At 41.3% G+C, this 23732-nt stretch overlaps 5 protein-coding genes across 10 annotated transcripts; 2 read left to right on the top strand and 3 right to left on the bottom strand.

Moving 5' to 3' along the window:
* Nucleotides 1–618: 618 nt before the first annotated feature.
* On the bottom strand, nucleotides 619–4757 carry LBR (lamin B receptor). Of its 3 annotated transcripts, none has more exons than XM_017072057.4 (3): nucleotides 4624–4757; nucleotides 3891–4256; nucleotides 619–2815 (listed from the first exon to the last, which is right to left on the bottom strand). In XM_017072057.4, exons 2-3 carry the CDS (start codon nucleotides 4230–4232, stop codon nucleotides 1022–1024), a joined length of 2136 nt encoding a protein of 711 aa, XP_016927546.3. In that variant the 5' UTR covers nucleotides 4233–4256; nucleotides 4624–4757; the 3' UTR covers nucleotides 619–1021. The 3 variants fall into 3 exon arrangements, with proteins under 3 accessions (XP_016927546.3, XP_036669341.2, XP_065719452.2); XM_036813446.3 differs by having other exon boundaries at nucleotides 3891–4270; nucleotides 4624–4738; XM_065863380.2 differs by lacking the exon at nucleotides 4624–4757 and adding an exon at nucleotides 4331–4346.
* A 681-nt stretch (nucleotides 4758–5438) lies between these two features.
* Tango11 (transport and golgi organization 11) lies at nucleotides 5439–9528 on the top strand. 3 transcript variants are annotated; one of them, XM_017074459.4, is made up of 3 exons: nucleotides 5439–5594; nucleotides 5767–6396; nucleotides 8630–9528. In XM_017074459.4, the coding sequence occupies exons 2-3, from the start codon at nucleotides 5839–5841 to the stop codon at nucleotides 8903–8905; spliced, it is 834 nt and encodes a 277-aa protein (XP_016929948.1). In that variant the 5' UTR covers nucleotides 5439–5594; nucleotides 5767–5838; the 3' UTR covers nucleotides 8906–9528. The 3 variants fall into 3 exon arrangements, with proteins under 3 accessions (XP_016929948.1, XP_016929950.1, XP_065719972.1); XM_017074461.4 differs by having other exon boundaries at nucleotides 5446–5594; nucleotides 5770–6396; XM_065863900.2 differs by lacking the exons at nucleotides 5439–5594; nucleotides 5767–6396 and adding an exon at nucleotides 8551–8569.
* LOC108009796 (MIT domain-containing protein 1) lies at nucleotides 7073–8240 on the bottom strand. Its single transcript, XM_017074458.4, has one exon. The coding sequence runs from the start codon at nucleotides 8035–8037 to the stop codon at nucleotides 7216–7218; it is 822 nt and encodes a 273-aa protein (XP_016929947.3). The 5' UTR covers nucleotides 8038–8240; the 3' UTR covers nucleotides 7073–7215.
* Nucleotides 9529–9933: 405 nt separating the features above from the next.
* On the bottom strand, nucleotides 9934–13115 carry HmgD (High mobility group protein D). Of its 2 annotated transcripts, none has more exons than XM_017074463.4 (3): nucleotides 13094–13115; nucleotides 10706–10909; nucleotides 9934–10639 (listed from the first exon to the last, which is right to left on the bottom strand). In XM_017074463.4, exons 2-3 carry the CDS (start codon nucleotides 10853–10855, stop codon nucleotides 10451–10453), a joined length of 339 nt encoding a protein of 112 aa, XP_016929952.1. In that variant the 5' UTR covers nucleotides 10856–10909; nucleotides 13094–13115; the 3' UTR covers nucleotides 9934–10450. The 2 variants fall into 2 exon arrangements, with proteins under 2 accessions (XP_016929952.1, XP_036669342.1); XM_036813447.3 differs by lacking the exon at nucleotides 13094–13115 and adding an exon at nucleotides 12280–12410.
* A 2403-nt stretch (nucleotides 13116–15518) lies between these two features.
* LOC108008590 (uncharacterized) lies at nucleotides 15519–17135 on the top strand. Its single transcript, XM_017072469.4, has 2 exons — nucleotides 15519–16033; nucleotides 16356–17135. Exons 1-2 carry the CDS (start codon nucleotides 15683–15685, stop codon nucleotides 16902–16904), a joined length of 900 nt encoding a protein of 299 aa, XP_016927958.2. The 5' UTR covers nucleotides 15519–15682; the 3' UTR covers nucleotides 16905–17135.
* The last annotated feature ends 6597 nt before the right edge of the window (nucleotides 17136–23732 follow it).

The raw sequence follows: 23732 nt of genomic DNA, 5'->3' as shown, positions 1-23732 counted from the left end.
AGGTAGCTTTATCCTTATTTTAAATATTTGGGGCGAAGTTTTGTTGTATCGCTCCAGCCTGTCCTTATCCTATTTGATTTTAATATATATTTATATTTGCCAGTTGAAATATTTTAAATACAATTGATTAGTACTTTTTCAGGTAGAAAAATGTAGGATTTCGGACAAAAATACCCTTACTTTCCTGTGGTTTTCCGATCAAAACTTGGTCAAAACAAGGCGCACAGATGAAAGACCGACTGTTTTGAGCAGCCTACAACCTACGCTACCGATCCTTATCACTTTTCAAGAATGTCATTTTTTGACAAATTTTCCAATTTTTCATAAGGGGTTACATCAGTTTGTTTGCAAAAATTTGTCAAAAATTAAATTTTTAAGGTTTAAATGCCAATCGATTGGGAATTTGATTACGAGTTCAACGAGGTATGTCATTTCGTATTCGGACCTAATTTGGAAAAATGATTGACAAAATACCTAGTTTTTTTGCGGCAAATAATAGGTAGTAGGAGTTAAGACAAAAATGGTCGCACTGCAGATTTATCATAAATCCCTTAAAATATGGTATAATTTCCGAAACAGGAATTCCCCTTCTTAACCAAATAATAACTCGTTTCGTCGTGCGTTTCTTTAGAGCATAGAAACTTAAGTTTTTATTTCATATTTAAGTTTAAAAAGTAAATTCTATATGCATACCATATAGATTAATAAAGTTATGATTATTTTTAAGGTGTCTAGATCTTAAGCGCATAAGTTCGTACATCTAGATGTTTTGGGAGTCTTTTTACCTAAGCTAGTGTGCGAGAAGTTGTTTTCTTAAATGTTTGTCGGCGAGAGTAAAATCAAATTTTGTACTTAAAAGAATGGGGTATGGGGGGCATATTGATGGTATAGAGCAATATGAATACGTATTTATATATATACATACATTATATATAATTCGAAACATAAAATATAAACAAACTGAAATCGAAATAAAAATGGCCACAAAAATAAAAGGTCAACTAGTGCTTCAATAAAGTCCTTAGTAGATCCTAGGCAGGATGTAGCTGCGCACCTGGGTGCAGTAGCGGTGCCACGAGGAGTGATAGCGCGCCTGATTCCTGGCGTTCGCTCGGGTGGCGCGATGGAGCAGCAGCAGGATGATCAAGCTGAGACCCAAAACAGGTGGCCAGGCAGGACGCAGGGCCACTGGGGCAGCCAGGGCCAGCAGGGCCAGGATGTCGCCAAGGTAATTGGGCTGCCTGACCCATCCCCACATCCCGCTAAGCAGCAGGCGACTTCCCTGGTACGTGTGGATGGTCTCAATGTTGGCGAAGATCGGACTCTGCGAGTTCACGCGGTACTTGTACTTGTAGGCGCAGCTGAAACGTTTCACCAGCAATCCCAGAGACAGCAGAGCAGCCACTCCCAGCGGAGCATACCAGCAGGAGATGGTTATACGTTGCTCGTAGAAATACTTGGTGACCGCCGTCAGCAGATACGGAGTGGCTGCGTAGCGCAGGAGCAACAAGCAGCCATATCCTTCGTGTTGCAATTCAAAGGACGAGCTCAGGTGGTGCTCGAAAATGATCGAATCCAGAACGTAGAGCAGCAAACAGCTGGCCGAGAGCAGGGTGCCCGCATCGTAGTTGACGTTGTTCCAATAGTATTTAACCACGTAAAGATAGCCCCCCTGCTCTGCCATCTGGGGCTTCTGGGGCCACACGAGTGTTTGGTAGATATAACAGGCGGCATAGAGCAAAGTGCTGATGAGGGAGAGGCGGTACTGAAACTGCTTCCAATCAACGCGTCCCAGCCACTTGGGATTCAGCTGTCTGCCCAGGGCGAAGTCCACCACGAAGCTGCCAGTCCTGCCGTAATCATTCGTCAGCGTTTGGCGCAGCACATTGTACTTGGCGTTGTCCACCAGCCAGTAACTCCAGGCAGCACTCAAAAATGCTCCGACGAGTCCAAAAATGCAGAAACGTAGATAGTGACGCAGAACGAAGGTCACCACTGGGTACTTCAGATACTCGGCTATTCCACCGGCAATCAAAAGGGTGAGAGCAACTGCCAGGCAGTTGAACTTGTAGGTCTCCCGGGTGAGATGTACCCGTCGTCCTGGCAGCAGGGCCACCAGTAGAAAGACCACAGCCTGGTAGGCGGCAAAGGCGCCGACCACTCGTGGCTGAAACACCTGACGTGTTAGGTAGTTCACATCCAGCAGAATGCCCAGATTGAGATGCTTGAACTGACAGGAATTGCGGGCCGTGCAGCTCCAGGTGAGATAGTACACGACGGTAGGCAGCAGGAGCAACAGCAGGAAGGCACCCAGCCATCCTCCGAATTCGCGGGGAGCCTTCAACTGGCGGCAAGATGTTTCCACCGGTGTGGCCGATTTCCGGGTTACATTGAAGCTACGGAACTGATCCTCCTCCTCCTCCTCGATATCCTCCTCGCCCGTGGAGTAGCTGTGCTTCGAGGACTTCTCGTCGTCGTACACGGATCGGGAAACACTGCGGCTGTAGCGACTGCCCTCCTCGGTGTTTGTCACTGGGGTTCCAGCCAAATTCGAGATGGTCTTTGACACCGATCTGCGGAGTCGTTCGGTGATGCGCTTGCGAATGGAGTCTGTGTCCACCTCGCCCTCTCCTTCGGCGCGGATCTCGATGCGCTCGGTGGTTGTGGTGGAGCTGGTTGTGGTGGTGCGACTGAAGTTGTTGCCGCTGTGTGTAGAGCTTGTGTTGAATAATTTATTTGGGGCACCGCTGGATGTGTTGGTGGTCAAGGCCAGGGGCAAACTGCTGGCCGTCGACTGACGAGCGGGCGACGGTACCTGTTAAAGGAAGATTAAAATTAGTAAGGCTTTCTAGTGCTATGTGCAAGAAAGGAGGTATTATAAATAATAGCCTCTCTGGCTACTCGATTTCGTTTTATATTTTTATTGGGTAATCAACAACTGCTATTAGCAGTTTAACACGGCCATTATAAATCCAAAATCTACAGCCGAAATTATGTTTTGGTAGCGCAGGCCCTGAGCTGATAAGCATTTCGAGTAATGCTTATCAGCTAAGTGGCCCGATGCCACATGCAATCAAAATAAAGATAATCTATGGGAAATTAAGAAATATATCCTCTACACTTATTTTTGGGATCATGGAAGTAATAACTAATTAACTAACAATTAGCAAACCATTCACGATTGCAAGCATTACTCGTCCATATTTGATTTAATTAAGAAACAATAATGCTAATCAACTATATGTTGATAAGAAATATGAAATAGTTGGTTAGAAAACAACTAATAGTAAAGATTTGTATTAATTATAATAAAAATGATTAATAAACAATAATCGTTATAAACAATATGTTGATAGTACTGAACGTACACATGTGTAGTTTTTATATGTTGGTAACAATACCGACTGACAAGCATGTAAGTTCTTTATGTCTATTTAAATTTACTGATTAAAAAATTGGACATTAATTCCGTAAATATAAATAGGTTATTACAACTGAAATTACTTATACATATATTGAATTCTAAATATCGTAGGACTTTTATCGCTGATCATAAAACATAAATAATTAATTGGTGATAGTTGTATAGGACTCTGTATAGCTGCCTGTTAATACTTGCAATACGGATCCAGTGTACGTATACATTTAGTTGGTGATCATATAAAATAATAAGATGATAGTACTTGAATTGGTCTAATGAAGATATACATTTATACACTATAAACAGATGATACTTGCAATATTGAACAAAAACAGATATTCTTAAAGTAAACATGTAACACAAGTAACAACTGATAGTACTGGTAATGTTGATAAGGTAGGGATACACAATTTTTCTGTCTCTGTTGCGGAAAACTGGTTTCGCTGGGGGGAACTACCTAAGTACTCACCTCGGAGACCTCTCTGATGGGCGTGCGAGCCTTGATGGCGGCCTTGAGGGGCAGCGAGGAACCGGATCCCGGTCCCGATGTGGTGAGCGGACCCACCGAAGACCGCGGGCGACTGGAGCGCCTGGTGCGGGGTCCCAGGTCGGGCGAGGGCGGGGCGGCGACCTTGTTGCGCGAGGGCGAGGCACGTGTGCGGGTGGCGGGACCGGTGGTGGACGCCGCCGCCGCTGAGAGGGATCCCGCCCGTCGGGTCGCCGGCAGGAGACTGGGCTGCGAGGACTGCTGCAGAACTGGGCCGCCGGACACTTCATCCGCGCGACGCGGGCGTCTCAGGCGACGATCCATTGCTGATTCCGGTCGAAAAACGTGCTGCAAAATGGAAACTGTCAGTCATTATCTTTGGTTTCTGCATGAGCGAGTTCTATATTTTATTTATAGCTTACAAAATACACACAATCTGTAAATGTATTTAAGTAACTCTGTGGCTTTCTCTAGTTTTTCTTCTTGTTGTTTTTTCTCTGTGTTTTCTCTAATTTTTTTTTTTTCTTTTTTTGTGTTTGCGCGCCGAAAGGAAAAGCGACGTCGCTGCCGCAACTGTACATTCCGCAGGCAGCGACGCTGGCAGAGACCGCTCTCCCCCTCTCTTTCTCTCTCGCACTCGCTGGGTGCTTCTTTTTTAAACGCTGTTTTAACTATGTTTTATCTAATATTAGCACTTGTAAACTTAGTTACTCACTGCTGCTGCTGGTTAGTTGAAGTTTTTCACTCTCTGCGGCTAATTAAATGCCGTAAATTCAGCTCAAATCACTGGTTAAAAAAAGACGCGCGTCTGGCTGTCGGCGGCTGCGAAAGTTTTGTTGTAAAGTAGGGATGGGAAAAATATGTCCATGTCAATATATCGATATTTTTTGAATAAAAATATATATATCGTGATATTTTGGGTCATTTTAAAATCACCTAAATGTTTTAATTAATGTAAACTATTCGTTTCAGTACCGAAATAACTTTCTTATGATTTAAAAGAAACTCTGCGTCTCGGGCTTGTCTGTCAAGCATCTTTGCGTTCCAGAAATTGCTAGTAATTTAAGTCTTTAAGTCACATGCGTGTTCAATAGTTTTAAGTTTGAGTTTCAAAATTTTTTTTTATTTTTTTTTTTATAAAAATAACAAAATAATTAAGTCAACTTAAAATATATCATAAATTTAATAATATCATAAATTGTCATCGATACCAAAATTGTATACATTTCCTTGCGCTTGTATTTTTCAGTGTTGGAAAACACCACATGCGCCCAACAGCGCGCAGTAAGAAGTTTACAGTAATATTTTAACAGGGTAGTTCAAGAAATGTTAAATTTGTTAGTCCAAGTAAATTAAAATAAAATAATAAATAGGAACACAAATTTCAAAACAACATATATGTATTTATTTAAATAAATCCACAGCAAGTATTACTTAGAAAACTTCACCATTACAGTTCCGAGCTAACATAATTTCGTAATTTAAATTAAACGATTTTTATCGAACCTCTGCTAATTTAGCTATAAACCAGCCAGATCTGGCGCGCAACAGAACAGTGCCTGTCATGTTTGGGATTTTTTAGCACATTCTATCTCCGTTCTCCTCACACACATAACAAAAGGCAGGAGAAAAATTGTAAATTCTTACGGATTTCCCGGACATTTTCCTGTCATTTTCCAGAGCAATGTGAGTATTAGGCATTCGAGAAACACCAACTGCAACAGAAACAACAAACACACAAACAAGACAGACGAAAATGTTGCGCTTCCCAAATTCTGGTTATTAATTTGTTATGAAAACGTCTCTCTCACGGCCGCCTCCTTGAAAAAAACTGGAAAATCGACGAAAAACCCATCAGAAGTGCTGCGGAAAAGCAAGTAAATCCATATAGGATATTGGATACGATCTGAGGAACCCCCAGGACATCGCCATGGTGACCCCCCAATCGCCGACGCCCATGTTCAATGGTCTGGACGATGATCTGTACAATGAGGCCAAGTTCGCCCACGAAATCAACGACAGGATGCGGGTTCCCAAGCGGATTAAGGCCACCGGCGAGTTCTCCGACGAGGACCTGCTGCTGTCCAACCAGAACGGGATGATCAGCTCCTGGAACTACCACGACAAGATCGACATGAATGTGCCGGACCGAATTGTGGTCCTCGGACACAACCAGCACCTGGAGACGCGCTCGGCGCCTCGGGAAATCCAGCTGGAGAACTCCATTCTGCCCAAGAACCCCTCGATCGGCTTGGTGCGCGTCCAGACGCCGCCGCGCGTCATCACCCTCACCGATCACCACTTCCCCTCGGCCTCCGAGGAGAGCTCGCCCATCCGGGCCAACGGTCACCACCTGTATGGCCACGATCTCGACGAGGACGCCGATGACGAGGAGGGCCACGCGGCCACCCAGTATGTGCGTGCCAATGGGGTCGCCCGCATGGGATTCCACACAAACGACACCCACTCCGTGGAATCGGACTCCCAGGTGAGTTTATCAGTAACTCGAGTTTGCAAGAGGTTCTAGTTCTTTATTCAAATTTTTTTTGTTCGATTGTAAATAGCATTTCCTTATACATTTCCTATTTTAAGTGGATTTAACATTCCATTTAAAGGGATGTCTCAACAGACCCTCGGAGTTACAATCAAAACACACAATAGCATTTCCTCATTAAATTCCATTTTATTCGTACCATTTCGCTGTTTATTTAAATGTAATTCAGTGCTAATTTAGGAGTTCAGAATCGAAGTTAATGGACATACACATATGTAGAACTTGTTTAAATTTTGCCCAACTGACTGGATCTCTTTGAACATGTATGTTTTGATTTAATATATAAATTAAGTTCATTGAGTTACCTTTAAATATTCTCCTAATTTTGTAAGGAATTGTCCATGTGGTTCTTCAGTTAACGTGTTAGAATTTGTTGTCTTTCGCGACACTTCGTGAAATTATAAGTTGACTTATCAGTAATCTCAGTGTTACTTTTAAGTATCACTTGATTTGATAGAGCTGATTTATTGACGACTACAATGGGCTTATTCACATCATTTTTCCCTTACTATATTTTAAATCGTCGAAATCACTATTGTGCTTATCCACTTATTTTAACCTTTACTGTATTTAAATACGCTTTTTGAACTGCAATCATGATGCAATGGAGTACTAGGTTATGGAAATCAGCGATCCGCCCATTCAGTCAGCTGGGAGATTAACAACCTGCTGCTTTTATTAATTTCTAGTACTGCTGTGATAAGGCGACTGACCTAATTTCAAGCGACCATGCGGAAATCGCACTCTCACTTGCTAATCGCTGGAGTAGGCATGCGCCTCCGGTTGATCCTCCTTAGACGGCAGGTACTCGTCCTCCTCCGAGTCCTTGAGCCGCTTGGCAAAAGCCCGGCACTTCCAGATGTCCACCTCGGTGGCCAGGCACTTGCGAAAGTCGAAATCGCACAGGCCCAGGTTGTAGGAGCCCTCCGCCGGCTCAAAGTAGTGTAGGCCTCTGCCAATCTTGATGACCACTCCCGAGCTGAGCACAATCTTGCGGTCGTGCAGGCTGTCGTCCATCTGGAAGTTCATCTGGATATTGCCACCGGCCAGGTCGTTCTTCATCTGCTGCAGCATCTGCAACTGATTCTTGGGCGCCACCGCATCGGGTCTCGTGGTCAGGCGAATGTACTTCAGATAGCGACAGTTCTTGACCAGCACTTCCAGAAAGTTGAGCAGGTTCCTGAAGTGAGGCGGCTCCGTGAGGTGAGGCTCGTTGAGATGGGCCTCCCTCACACCGTCGTCCAAGTAGGGACCAAACAACCGCTGGTAGCTCCTGCCCCTGGCTCCCTGCTCGATGGTGATGTGATCCAGCATGCGGCTGGAGTGCAGGTGACCCTTGACCTGGTCCCTCAGCTGCTTGGCCCGCGACTCGTACATCTTCAGGTACTTCCCACACAGCTGGCGGCGACTCGGCTCCGCTTCAGCCATTTGGGACAACTTGAAGATGCTCTCCTCGTAGAGCAGGATAGCCTCCATGATGTGACCCGTCTGCTCGCACTTCAAGGCACTGATTATCGCCTCTAGTTTGGGCAGCTCGCTTTCAGCAACGTCGGCGAAGATTGGACTGGTTGTCATTGTGCGGACCGAAAAATCAGAATTGTTGACTATACAGAAATTTCGATTTAGGGGGTTTTTGAATGTTGATTGTTTATAGAGAAGCTACTGCGACACCGGAAATGTTAGGGGGAATCTTAGCGAAGTACCTCTTATTTTTGTCAGAAAATCTGTAATCTCTTTGCCCATGACCAACAATCAAAATAGGGTCTACAGTTCTCATCCCAGAATTTAGCAAAAGAAAATATCCTTAAAGGAACGCGAATTCTCTAGCCTTTTTTATAAATGTAGGTACTTGAGATGTTTATCTTTGCAACTCTCTATTCATAAAGATTACACTAACATGTTCCACTTTCACTGTATTTTTTCTCTTATCGAAGGACCGCGAATTCTTGAGAATTCGGAATTGATGTAGTTTTTTGAGTTGGTATAACATTTGAAACTTTATATACAACTTTCAAGTCTTTTAATACGTCTGTCACATTGATTACACAAATATTCTCCAAAATTCCCCACCTCCGCTGTATTTTTCATAGCCAAACACTTCAAAATGGTATATAACCCCAACCCATTCTTGTAAACCACTAATCCTCGAATGCCCTACTTCTTTCAGTTGACCACGGGCAGCGCCAGCAAACGCTCGCAGTTGAACCAGCAGCACAACAACCTGGATGCCTCGATGTTGGCGCACCGCGAGGGCACGCCCATGGGCGAGCTGACGCCCCACGAGGAGATCCTGTATCTGAGGCGCCAGCTGGCCAAGCTGAATCGCCGGGTGCTCAACATCGAGATAAACAACGAGCAGCGCACGCAGCGGGAGAAGATCGTCTACTGTCTGGGCCTGGCCTACTTCGTACTCAAGACAATATTCTGGCTGAATCGCAATTAGGTGTGTGGGTCAGGCTGCTGAGATGGTCGGAGATCTTCGGTGGGTGCTAGGATGACCACCACCTTGCTACGGACACCCTTTTGGAACACAGCTTCTTTCGTTTCTTGACTTCATCGTTTCTTTTGTGGAAAGGCTCTGAGAGAGACTTTGTTTTTTGTTTGCCATACATAACTTCGTAGTCTAAGCTCGATAATAAATAAGCGCAACACCGTTCTGTTTTGTACACCGTGGAAAACCAAGAAACAAAGGCCCCATACTTAATTTGTAAGATCTGGCACCACTCAAGGAGCATGTATCTAAATTTAAGCTTTAATCTCAACCCTCGACCGAATCATCACTCCATCGCATTGAAAAGATATTGTTTAAAGGGTTGTTTCTATTGTATATCTGTTAACATTTGATAATCTAATCCCAAAGTGAAGACAAGAACTCTGATGGTATTTGTATGCGATAATCCCATACGATAAATAGTTAAATATATAATAGTTCACTAAATCCCACAGAAGTCATTGCATTGATTTTTGCATTACTAACGGAAACGAAAGGAATCATTTTAGAGTGTAGCATGAATCACTATTGAATTCATAATGATATTTAAAATAAAACGTTTAAAGTACCAAGAACCCCGTGTTTTTATTCTTTTCGCAGCAAATAAAAGAGCGATCCATTTTCAACGCATTTAAAAAATGTATTTATTTTATTTTGTTGGTTTTCTCATTAAATTATACGTATAGTTATCAATTAAAACTACCGATTAAATGCAATTACATCTGCTTGTCTCATCTACCTTCCGATTTCCTCTTCTGCTATACATCTTTAGCTAACAAGACGTTAAACATTAAGTTTAATGCAAAATGACGAAAAGACCTGAGCGAAATTTCGTTTGTTTCATTTGCGGTGTTTTGTTTGTTTGTTTTTTTTCGTGTGTATTTTGTCGTGAAGTGGATATTTATCCCTTTTTCTCCAGCCCGATCTTAAAGTTTACAGTTTGTAATCGAGTCGATTTTATCCAACTACTGAGAGAACAATTGCCATTTTTGTATCTTTTTTATTTTTAATGGAATTATTTTATCGTTTACTTTACAAATTTATATGCAAGGTCGATTTTCTCTTCAATCCCTGAAACGCAATCGTTTTTTCCAACGAAACGAAACAGAAACTGAACAAAAAAACACCTCAACGTACTTCCTTCTTACATTCTTCTCCTTTCCTGTTGGTTGTCCTTTCTTCTTTGTATTTTGGGGTATTATTATAAGAGAAACGACTCTACTATAAACTTAAATTCATATGTATAAATACAATTTTGCTTATTTTCACGTATTTTTGTTCTTCTCTCGTGTGTGTGGTGTGTGATTTTAGTTGCAACCTCAACAGATCTCGTTTGTTGATGATAGATCGGGCTTGGCATTCTATATTAGGGGGACTTTTATGGATGCAAATGCGGGAGATGTGGTGTTGCCACCAGTGTTTTGTATTCTTGTGGGTTCTGGTTCTGGATTGGTGTGTGTGTGACTTGGTGATGAATAAGGGGTAAGTATGAGCAGTCTACTCGCTCTCATCATCGTCGTCCTCATCGGACTCATCCTTCTTGCTCTTCTTGGATGGTTTTTTCGCTGGTTTCGCGCGCTTCTTGGCTCCACCGTTGGCAGCACCGCCACCACCGCCGTTGGCCTCGAACTCCTTGACAGCCCGATCGTAGTCGTCCTTGGCCTTGGCAGCCTTGGCCTCCCACTCCTAAGAACCAATGAAGAGCAGTATAAGTAAGGGGTCCATGGGAAATAGAGGGTTCTGATTACTCACCGACTTGTCCTTCATTGCCCTCCATAATTCGCCACCGCGCTTAGCCACCTCGGTAACCTTGATGCCGGGATTCTCCCTCTTGATCGACTCGCGGGCACTGTTAAGCCACAGCATGTAGGCGGAGAGAGGACGTTTTGGTTTATCGGCCATGTTATTTGTGTTTTGTTGAAACTATTTAACAAGTGTTACACTAGGTATTATTGGCTGCAAGTAGAAAAGGAATAATTGGTTAGATATAATATAATTTAAGACTGCCTAGCTATAAAAACAAGTTACAGACTTTATTGAATACAATTTTCCTAGTATTAACCGACTATAATTAACTTATAATCTATAACTACCTGTCTGCAGAACTGTACTGCCTATTGGTTTCTATTAGTTTGATATTTACTTCTGAACATGTAAATAAGATCTATGGTAACTGCTGGAATATACTTCCTAATAAGAAACATATGATATAACAAAGACTAGACCCCTTTTTTTTTATTTTTAGTTATCTATAACTGATTTCTACTGATTTACTGTACTTTGTTACCCAACATTAAACAATTTAATATACATTTTTTTAAAGATCATTCCTCTAAACTCATATAGAATTTCCTGTATTAAAAAAATTTACAACCAAGCAATATTTGATCTTTTTAAACTATATAGTATAGAGAAAATTCTGAATGAGTTTACTACTTTTTTTTAAATTTTTTCTTTTATAGATCTTCTAACTAATAACCTATAACTGCTCTGTGGAACTGTACTCCCGGGCCAAAACTAAACATTTAATTCAAAATGTTATGGGCAGCACATTTTCCGTTTAGCAGCGCGCCATGTTCCTGTACCAAGCAGCAAGGCGAAAGCAACAACAGCGGCGGCGGCAGAGCGGGACAGCAAGCCACCACCGGAGGCAGAGCAATGGCGGCGCAAGGGAGATGGAACTACTGGTACTGCTAACGCTCGGCACTCTCAGGAGAAAAAGAAACCGAAAAATGCGCGCGCGCGCGCTTCTCTCTCGCGCTTGCTGCTTCTTCTATCTGCTTGAACGCGCGCCACTTAATAATTAATATGAAGTTAATTGGCGTTCTACGGGGCAATATTGTATGGACCCTTGGGACTGCAACTATTTAGAGGGCTTAGAAGTCCTTCTTTTAGCCCCAAAAAGAGGCACTAATTTCGCTGGCGAGTGCGAAAGGCAGCGAAAAGGCAAGACACACATTTTCTGTATGCGATGACTGCCTTATACTGGTACAGACTGCGACGCGCTCTCAAAATGTAAGGAAAATTGAGCAAAAACCTCGAAAATGCTGGGGAAATGGCATTTTGAGGTACAGGTTTTTAAGAAAACACTTATTTTGCGGCCAATTAGTGCTGTTCTAATAGGGTTTTCAGTAATTAAAGTGGCTAGTTCAACGTGTTTGGTCACCACTCTCCTGGGAATCGCTCACTCTCTCTTCAATGAATATTTCTTTTATTTAACCAAGCAGCCCGCTAGCACTTTGTGTTTATCACAGAATTTATATTGTTTAAACAAGTATCTCTATTATTTTATTAAGATGATTTATTTCAGAGCTCCGTGAACCAACCTTTGCCGCTTGTTCTTCGAAAAAAACTGAACGAGTTGGCGTCGACTGCCAAAAATGAAGGCGGCACTCTCACACGTATTCGCTGTGCTCTGCCGCAGTCGACGCCGGCTTTGGCAGAGTTGCGCAAAAAAAAAATGAAGGCGGCAGATGTTCGCGAGAGCGTGGCTTTGTTTTTGCGTTTTCTTTTACTTTTGCCACTACATACTTATATCTTTGGATATGGATTTGATAAATACCTCCTATTTTCCAATTTCTAATAGCCAACAAGCAAAACAAACAAATTATTAACAAAGAAAATAGCTAGAGAGTACAGCTCGGAGAGGGATGCTCTCTGGGAGAGCGGAAGCGCGCTCTCTCTCTCTCTCGCCGAACCGGCGAATTAAAAGAGAAAACGCTAAATGTCGGGTAAAAACAAATGCACAAAAACGCATATCTTATAGGAAATAGTATAGGCGAAAAAGCGCGCGTTTTTGAAGGCGTCTAATAACTAATTCCGCCAAAAACTGCAAGTTTTGAACGAAAACAGGGAAAATTGCGACATCGGCGGCCATTTTGAGGCGAGGCCTAAGAAGCAGCGAGCAAAGGAAAGAAGCCAAAGCCAAAATGGCAACGATTCGATTTCTCCGCTCTGGTTTTTGCTCTGGGGTACAGACAGGCGCTGCCTGAAAATGGTAGTCACTAATTTCACGGCGAAAAACGGCAATTTCAGACTATTCACTGGGCACTTAACAAATAAAAGTCTGGCAACTTATTAAATAAACTTTTTCTGATGTATTTTGCACAATGTTATTGGGATTTGGGAGAGGAAACCAACCTTGCGCTTGTGTGGCTCGAAATTAACTGTACGGAAGAACGCGTCTGCCGGCAGAACGAAAAGTGCGAAGGCGAGTGGCAGCGGCAGCGCTGTCGGCAGCGACGCGGCTGCGGGAGAGAGGGAGAGATGCTCTCTGCGATGACGAGCAAAGCGGAAGGCGATAAATGGCATGTAAAAACAAATAAAACGCTAGGCAGCAAAGGAAGAAAATGCTTTTGCCACGATAATAGACCAACTAGTTGGGAAAAGAAAATCTACTGCGATTTTCCCTACGATTCCTGAGAAAAGGACTGTAACTATTTTGCAGTATCGAATTTTCTTCTGCATACGCATACTTGCAAAGAAACCAGACCAGAAAACTCTCTCAGTCGAACGAAACGCATACCGCAAAAAGAACGAGGGTCGCTTTTTAAAAATGGCGCCAAAAATTTATAGCCAGCAAGTAAGTTAGTTACCGAACTAACATTACCAAAACACATGAATTTTTAAAAATCGAAATTATTTCTAAAAAAAAAAGTTTTTTTTTGTCAACTTACCCTTGCTATAAAATACTTTAAACTTTTTGGTTCTGTTCTACTCCTTATAGACACTCTATTTTTTTTGCTCGGTTTACTTGTAGTACGAGAAATTCTCTTCCTTTCTTGACGAATTTTTCATCTGTATTTCGATATTTCCCATACAAACGTTTGATCAGATCATAAGTCAAAGGCAATACTGATTCTCATTTTAAAAATATGTTATTTGTAAAGTGTTTTATCCCTAATAAATAAATTCTTTCCTTGGCGTAGTTGGAAGGTATTTTATTAATTAAAATGAAATTTTTGAGTTATTAACAGAACATAAAAAATTTTTCATTTAATCCTTGACCATATTTATCATCATTACATTACATTTTACATTTTAAGGATTTTCTCTGAATGTTTCTAAAGTGTATGTCCTATTTAAATGTATTTTCTATAACATTTAAAACTACAATATTTTAATAGTTTTGAAACGGAGTCTGGAAAGTATTCCTAGAAAATCCTAATAGGGAAATAACCGTTACATTTCGAACTGATTATCGGCGGCAGATGCTGCCATGCATTTTCCCACAATCAAATCGTAAATGCCCCGAAAACCGTAACAATGGATCCCAGAATTGCCGCTGCAGTTTTTCCTCCCGGAGGCACAAAGGATAACGATGTCACGCGCTGTTGCAAGCTCACAATAGCCAAGGATAAAACAGGACGAGGGAAGGGGCGATGGCGAAGGGAAAGACAAACAGGCAGATGAAGAAGATGGAACCTACCTGAAGGGAACCAGAAACTGCATTCCGTTGCATCCAGATTGCAAGAGGGGCGCATTAAGAAAAAATGGTATACGAGTCTAGACTCTAGAGGAAATGCAATATTAATGCAAAAATACACAAGCGCTCTGTTAATTAACAGCTGCTGTTAATGTTCAATGTATGTACTTGGCGATCCCTTTCCAATTCTTCAGTCTCCAGTTGCAAAGTGAGAGAGCATTCATTTCTATGATAACTTCAGTTCAGCTTTACTATGTCTGTATGTATGTAGAAATAACATACAAACTGGCAGGGGCGTTTGCAGGATTTCATTTGGGGAAAAGATCTTAAGTTTTCAGGTTTCAGAATAGTACAAGAAAGCATACCAATCAATTTGAAAATGTCTGCATCTTTAATTATTTATAGTAATTGTATCTAAATTATAGATGTTATTATTATGATGTAGTTCTAACCCGACAAACCCCTTGCTTAAGACTCTGCGTGTATAAAGCATATTTGCTGCATCAGTAACTACAAAGTTTATTGTTTAGCACAGTAGTGGCCCCAAACCATATTTCTAGGGGGTTATATCACATCAGAGCGTGATGTTTTGGTTGGAGCACTCCCTTTTGGTGCTTCCAAAGCCGAAACCCCCTTGGATCCGCCACTGTGCTCTAAGAGCGCCTCTCGAATAACGGACCTGCGCCTTCTCTCGCTACGCCTCTCTCTCGAGCAGCACCGTAAAAGCAACAAAGCACATCGTCAGCAAATTTTCATTCGTTTTTGCTTTGGAATTGCTTGAAAAAATCGTTGTTTACATGCTTTATTTTGGGGTTTTGGGCGTTGAAAACTTTTCTAAACAGTAATTCGATAAAGTCAAGGATATTTTCAAACTTTTTTTATATATTCCAAATACAAAGTGAAGTTTTTATACGAGCTGAAAATGCATTCTCGTTTGGTAGCTCGTAAAAGAATGCTCGTATCCAGTCTCAAATTGGGTTTTAAACAGCGGTGTTAAATTCCTTGCGTTTGTGCTTTGCCTCCCACTTGAAAGCAGACTTGCAAAAACATAAGCATCACATAAGCAGCATCAGACGAGTGAGACAGCAGGAGAGGGGGCGGGAGTGGGGCCGAGCAAAGCAGCAGAAAAGCAGAAAGCAACATGTTCAACGTCAGTTGGGGAGCAGCAGTTGTTCGGAGAGGTTATCATTTGTGCTTTCTCCCTTTTCTGCTTTTTGGCAAGGCATACAGATTATAATATTCATAGAGCGGGTTCTCTGAAAATAGAAAGTATTACCGAAAAAGATCAATTTTCCAATCCAGCCATGACCAATCCGGCGGTACCACCCGGCGTGGTCGGGCTTCCCTATCGGTTTTCTGACGAACGTACGGTCAAGTTCGTCGAGCTTTACGGCCGGGAACCTTGTCTTTGGAACAAGCGACCTTATTTACGGCGAGCTAGAAACGCAGCCTATCGGCGAATTCAGGCGGGGATCAATGCTGACATTGAGCCTTACGAAACATGTCTGACCATCCAGGGCGTCAAGATGAAGATCAAGAATCTCCGCACTGGGTACCACCAGGAGCTGAAGAAGATCCGAACCATTTCGGGCTATCAGCCAAAGACGCCTTGGTTTGCCCCACTCCACGGATTCCTGGCCGAGTTCTTGGACACGGTAAGAGAAGATCTTTCGGTTTACTTCCAGTAAATCAATCTCTTAATAAATGTCCTTTGTCTTGACTTCCAAAAGACATTAGGAAATTTGATTCCTATCAAAAGGTCTTTTAGATATTTGCCATTATTTCTTTTAAGATAATAACTTAGCAATATCTTCATTGCCAATGATTTCTTATCATGTACCATATAAGCGTTGAGATCTCGAAAACTATAAAAGCTGTATAGTTGGACACGAAGATTTTAGTTATGCTTTACTCATTTTGACGCAGTATATCATATAAATATTTATCTATGGGTTCTTCCCTGCAATCCTTTCCCAGAATGAATTCGAAACATCAACCACTCCGCAACTGAAGCGCCTACAGATTCGCCTCACAAGGCTGAAGCCCATCAAGCTCCAGACCGAGATAAAACCGGATCCAGATGACATGTCTGTTCCAGAGATGCCATCGATTCCTACACCGTCGTCCTTGTTTACTGTCCTTGCAGCACCGATGCCTATGGATCAGCCACCCACCCCGCCGCCATCGCTGCCCAAGATCGCCGAGATCAATACAGCTCCACTTTCGGCACCTGCCCAGATGCCACTCCCCATGTCGACGGCCTGCTCTCTTTCTGAAAAGAGTGAGGTTTTGGGATTGGGAATGGGAATGGGATCATCGGTAGCTGGAAGGGCGAATGGAGCTGGACTGGGAGTGGGCATGCGAGGTGAAGACGAATTCACCTTCTTCGGACTCAGCGTAGCTGCTCAGATCCGAAATATGCCATTGGCCAGTGCTATGGTGATGCAATCCAAAATCCAGTACATGATCTCCATGGAGCGTCGCAAGATAGGCGGACACTCGTGCGATGTGGATATCTTTAACTGAAAACCAGCGAGGGCAACCGTACTTTAAAATATCTTTTGTTTTTCATAAACAAAACATTCCTTTAAACCTATCTGTGAATACGATTCTCAGTTATTTTTTTGAATAACTTGAAAGAATATCTTTAATTTAAGAACTAAACAAGATTGTTTTTGTTGGAAAACACTTTTGCAGTAACATATTGTGTTAAACTGAAAACTGAAAAGAACCTCATCTTTCTTATAATTAAGAAGTGAATTAATTGTTTCAATAACATATAAATACTTGAATAAAATTGAAAGAGAAACTATGACTTTGAATTTTAATTTAAATCTACTGGAAGTCATCATATGATGGCCAAGCACGACAGTACTCGTATGCTAACAGAAACCCATGATTAAGACCTACTCCTCACAAAGAAAGTCCCTATAATTATTTTGATATTTTAAGTTCAAAATTTTCATTTTCATAATATTCATCATAATATCAATTTAAATTTATTCTAATAGAAACGAAAGGTTCGAGTCCTACACCTACCCGAAGTAGTTGTTTATTCTTAGTCTTATAAATTTCATTATGATATTTTGGTATTTTATTATAAATGTTTAAATTTATCGTTGTATGTATGCATAAGTTAAAATACTGGTATATTAATTTGTTAAATTCAAAAAAAATGATGTGTATAATAAATTTACATTTTTTTTTAAAGAACTGCCGTACTGTACCGATACCGCAAAGCAAGGCGAAATGGAAACGCTGCCGACGTCGGCAGAGACGCTCTCTCTCTCTCTCGCATCTGAGTTGCACTCGTGTTGGTGGGCCGTGTAAAATACACGCGTGTAAGGTGCGTGTAAATATGACATAATGTAATGCGGTGTGTAGAATTCAATTAAATCTTTTCTCAGTCGGAGATACTATTTTGTTGAATTGTGGATATATCTTTTTATGGCCGATTTTGGCCTTTTCAGCCAGTATGACGCATTCACACACACATCTATCTTTATTCGCTGTGTGTGCTCAATAAATCCTCAAGAAGAGAGAAAACCGAGACTGTGAAACCGGACGACAAGCGACAACAAAACGCACGGTTTTTGTTGTTTTTGCTTATCAGCTTTGGCATTTTATTCGCAACATACATATGAACACCCTACCCAAAATCGCAAGTCGGGCTTAGCGGTTCTTAGAGGGCCTTCACCTGCGACCTTCAAATTGGGGGCGATAAGATCGAAGCATCACACCCAGAGCGGGTGGTATTGAACTTGGGCAGTTCACCTGCTACAGTGGAACTTCCCTTTGTATAATTCAAATTTGTTTTTTTAGTATTAATGTAATTATTTGTTATACAATAAAAGTAAAGTAGGTTTATGAAATATTATGGAAAAAGTGTCCTCAAGGATGTAGCATCAACTGGAGAAAGGACTCCCCCACTGCCAAATTCAGCAATTCTTTAAATTATTGTCATATTGGAAAATAACAAAATCGAGATGTAAAGCCCTAAATCAAAAAGTATCTTTTATGAACTAAAAAAAGAAAAATATTTTAGAAAACATACATATGTATACTAGAACGAATATATAAAAATGAAATGGATCGGTTAAAACTATACTTTTAATAAAAAGATCTGATTCTTTGTTAAAAGTCTGTAAATTTATCGAATAAGTAACCATAAAAGTAGTGTCAACAGCATCTTTTAAATACTTTTTGAATCTCACTTTTCTCACAGCCACCAGGAAACCACCATCGATTTAGAGAACTTGAACTGTAGACCGCCCACACATGGACGGGGAATAGGTTGCACTTTAGCGCCTCGCTTTAAATTGGGTCACAAAGGAGTTGGTCCTGTTGCTCGTGTTGGTTTTGCCACTGGTTCTCTGTTTGGTGGTGCAACAATAGGCCCCATGGAATGTGCCGAAGATACAGATACTGAACTTGGCCGTGGAGGCCGGTGGGGGCATTCCCATTCCCATTCCATACCCATACCCGTTGTTGCTAGCGGCGAGTTCTACCCAAAACACTCTGGCGAAACAACATCGCGTCGTCGGGCCATCGCCATCCGTATTATTTAGCGAACAGCCCCCAAGTTCTGCCCCGATTTCCCCCTTTCGGCGCACATGCATCATCATCATCGCAACGCCACCATCAGCTGTTCGGCTGAAACGAACATCGTGGAAGGTGCAAAACCGACACAGAAATCGAAAGAGAATACGATTCAGAACAAGAACGGAACGTGCTTATTAGAAATCTGAATCTGAAAGACTTCGACTTCAATCGAGAGCAGAAGGATTAAAAGGATAACAATTAAAACATGCTTTAACCAAAGGTTCAATTAACAGCGGAATACTCCCTTCCAATGCTTTGATCCTTAAGTATCATACAACTAATCCCTGGATTAAAAGAGTGAAGAAATGATATTGGGGATATTCAGTGAATATATGACAAGAACAAAATTAAAGATATACTCCAGAGATTAACTACTAAAATATTAAAATAATTAACTAAATCAAATATAAAATACAGATATCAAACTTTAAGGCTGAATATTTATCCTATTTCCAATGAAGCTTCCAAATTTTAACCAATGTTATAAACACAAGAATGATGATAAGGTTTATTTACTCTGTGCTCTATTTCAAGAATGCTTTTTCTAAAGTATATTTATAAAACCTTTTTTTTTCACTTCAATAACATCGTGCATAAGGAAAAAAAACAGCATTTTTTTCAATAAGCTGTCCTAACTTAACATGCAATTTAAATTAACGAACTTTTTTACATGAATTATTGCAAAAGGGGAAATCATAACTTCATTAACCCCGTCTTAATCACTACTAAACGATCCCCTAAAAAAAAGTGGCGCCAAAAGTTATTTTCCTTTAGAGCGCATAAGACCCTCTATAAAACGTAACCGTAAAGACAGGAACCAACTACATTTAGTCCATATGCCAACCATATTGGTTCGAGTAGGATGGGTACGGATGGTATGGTATGGTAAAACCGATGCAACGTTGAGGAGCGGCAACAACAAGTGCCCCGTGTTCCTTATTCCTGCGATGCGGAACCCCTGTTTGCTGGGATGTTTGCCGCATCCTGCTGTGAGTACTTCAGTCTCCTGATTGTCTGCAACAAGGATACGCGAGTATGTCTGTGTTGTTGGCAACATTCACTTACTCAAGGCGAAACCCATGCAGTTCAGTTCCATGAAAGGCACAAATTCTCGACCCTCCAATCCGCACATTCTCGTATACCGAACAAATGCGAGATGTTTTGCAGGCGAAACCAAGTCAGAGTCCATATTCTCATGTTGCCTGTCCAAGGAGTCCAGGCAGCAGGAAAATCAACCTAAGCTGGGTAAAGCAGGGTCGGGGGAAGGGAAAGGAGAAGAAGGTAGACCGAGGCACCAAGGATCTCATAGAGGAATGCTTAGTACACACAAAAAGTACAGAGACCCTCCATACTCTTAGGCCATTACCAAGATGAAAAGTTGCAGCAGATTGCGGCAGGCAAGAAGAATGTGTGTGTATGGGGTATCTCCTGCTCGAGGATCCAATATGCCTCTCTTAGTTTTCATAAACATGATGAAACCATTTATTTGTTAAAAGATGTATTGTAACTTACTAAAATCGGATATTTGTTATAGGTTTATCTAGTTTTGATACCAACTAAATATATAATAAATAATAATTCTTAGCCTTAAACGATTCTTTAAATCAACACAGGTTATTCTCAAAGCATGGGTAGGAAGTTCTTTCATTTCATATTATATTATATCATATTATATTACATTTCCAACTTAGAGCATTGCTTTTTCGAGCAGATTGGTCTCGAGAGCTACACGAAGTACATACGCATGCAGGCTCGTTATATCCACATCCTGTCAAATGTGCGCCTCATGCGTCCCCGTTTCGATGAAGCGGTGTCGCCAGTTCGCTCGGCTCGTTAGCTGGTTCGTTTTTGCATACTCCTACCGATAGAGTAGCGAATCCCCCCAATCCTGATGAGCGGCAGGAGACCCCTTCATCCACGTCCCCAGCTGGCCGACAATTGCCACCACCGAAAGTCGCCGACTGCAGTCAGCTTGGGTCTCTCACCTCCCCCCGTTTATCGAAACCGAAACCAACACCGAGCCATAACATCAGAGCCCACCCAACACCCTCCACGATATCATCCTATGGGCCGTTGGCTTCATGCTATGAGCTACACACAGACACACGGCTGAAATGAGACGACAAACAGCCATAATAATCGACCGACCCACTGGCACGGTGGGACCAATAATCAGCAACGCCAAAAAAATGTGCATTTCTGAATCTAGATATATTATTTTCCGGATTTTGGTATACCAGAGGCATTATGTTATATGCGGCAAAGCAACCCCTTTCTCACGTAGGCACCCCGAACTGTTTTGGGTTGAGGTCAACGATCTGTAAAACTCGTTACCTTGTTTGTCCCGCCAAAGGATACAGTTGCTCAAAACATCCAAAAGATATTTACACTTCACCGTAGATCTAGATAAATGGTATCCTTAATCCTGTTTTCTAAAAAATACTTTATTTTTAAGGGTGTGTCAGTATTCTTCACTGTCCTATCCCACATGAAAAACCAAATGCAAGCCAAAGGACGCTTTAAATCCCATTTAAGTATTTTTCTTAAAAATATAGAATGTTATAATTAATTTTCCTCAATAAGTATTTATCACCGGATATGGTTCTTATTATTATTGAGGTTTTAGATACGCAATAATTAACCTCTTTTCAGAATAATTGTGGCTTCCACCAATCCAATCATAACCTTTTTATAACCTTAAGCGATATTCGAAATGAATTATAAATTGAGATCGGTTGTTTTCTAGCTTGTCGCTGCGTATCTGTATCTTTCAGCTAACCGCATTTATTTTCTGAAAGATGGTATAGTAAGTTCCCTATAAAGATGGCTATATCATATTTTCCCAATGCGAAATTGTCACTGGGACTTGCATCAGGAATCAGAGATCAGAAATCTGGTTAATCCGTTAAGCGGCTCATCATTAGACCGGGTCCAGATTGTCCCACTGCCTTGCGCATACCCTACACGCAAACGAATCGGGTTCTTCGGTTTCATGTGTTGTTTGTGTTTGCTTTGCAGTCGCGTATGTGGAACGACCGCCTCTGTCGCTCTCCCTCGCACCCGCCGCCCCGTCTCGCTCGCACCGACTCCCCTTCAGACACTCGTTCGCTTCGTATTTTCGTATTTTGCTCTGTAGCTACAACCGTGCTGTACTGCGGTCTACAGCTCGACGGCTCTATAGAGCGAGATACTGGTGAACGAAAAACAGGCGGCACTGGTCGACTCGATGTGTGCGCTTTTTCGTGGCCCAAATTTCGATGGCCCGTCTGTCACTCTGTTCGATTAGATAAGGCCCTTTGCAACACACACATCTGATGTCATTTCGCTTATGTATGATCATTGTAATTTTACACCCATGTTTTGATCATTTTAATTATTTTTTTTCTGTGAATTAGAGGGTTTAAATCCTTAATTTTATTATTTATAAAGTACGTAAAATGTTCAGGAATTTTAAAAATATTTTCAATGCTTATCATCACTAAAATGAATTTTTAGAAAATTTTTTTCATGACAAAAATTTTTAATCAATATATGGTATTTTTTTATTATCATAGGTTTAAGTAACAACTCTAAAAACAACATACATCCATCAAAATTGTCACTTCCAAAAGTTATTATTTTAAGATAATGAGCTGAACATTAAATCATAATTTACCATTACAGTAAACCATTTTAATTTTGCACTGAAATCTAACCATTTTACATGTAGGGCCAACAATATCACATTATATATATTTATTTCAGATTTAAATGGCATTTGTAAGATTTATATTTTCCTATCATGTTCTTATACCCAGTAACTACACAGTAGTTGTAAAAAATCAAGTGTCTATTAAAATTCCAATGATACACCTAATATTACCTACAAATTTGTGAAAAAGGCCTTAATATTCGAAGTTCTAGACAAAACATACATAATTTTTAAATGAGAACTGTCAGATATATATTTCTCCGAAATATTCCCATATACAGTATTCCTCATGTTAGTACTAAAATACACAAATTTTGATTCACCTTATATAGGTAATACCAAAAAATCATATTTGTTGTATATAAGTAGTAAAAGTTTTAAGGCCATTTTATAGATATGTATTTTCTTAACATATTCCCATACCTAGTACACCCAAAGATAGTAAAAAAAAATTAAAAATTAGTACTAAAACCAGAGTTACCTCAATTATTATAGTAAAAATTCGAAGAAAAAGTCCTAAAATTCCTATTTCTCGATTAAATATGAATAGTTCTTAAATGACATTAATAGGATTGATGTATCTCTAGTATATCTGCATACTCGGTACACCCCATGTTAGTGGTAAAATGATCCAAAATTTACCGAATAACCGAAAGATACATGGGAAGCAAAGCGAACCAGAGGCCAGGCAGGCCAGACCCAGACCGAAACCAGGCGGCCATGTTCAATGCTCTGACTCTGCGCTCTTGCCGTTGATACTACCTCCACCGCCGACCGCCTCCGCTCTGCCGCCGCTCTTCCGGCGCTCCCCATCCAACCGTCCACGTCCATCTGCTCTGCCGCCAGTGTGCTGTTCATATAACGAACGAAGGCAGACCCAAAGCAAAATCACCCATACAGCCAAGCGTTCGCCAGCCAGGCGAGATACAATGCTCTGTATCTGTGAGTACCAACTCGCTGAGCGATGCACAGACACACAGATACTCGGCACGCACACAGCGACAGACCCAGTTTGCCTGCGTTTGCGTCGTACTCGAGCTATATGGCGTATGGCTCTGGGC

This window comes from Drosophila suzukii, chromosome 2R (assembly GCF_043229965.1).
Source record: "Drosophila suzukii chromosome 2R, CBGP_Dsuzu_IsoJpt1.0, whole genome shotgun sequence".
NCBI lineage: Eukaryota > Metazoa > Arthropoda > Insecta > Diptera > Drosophilidae > Drosophila > Drosophila suzukii.
Note: the sequence above shows the minus strand (reverse complement) of the source record. Positions and strands in the feature narration are given on the sequence as shown.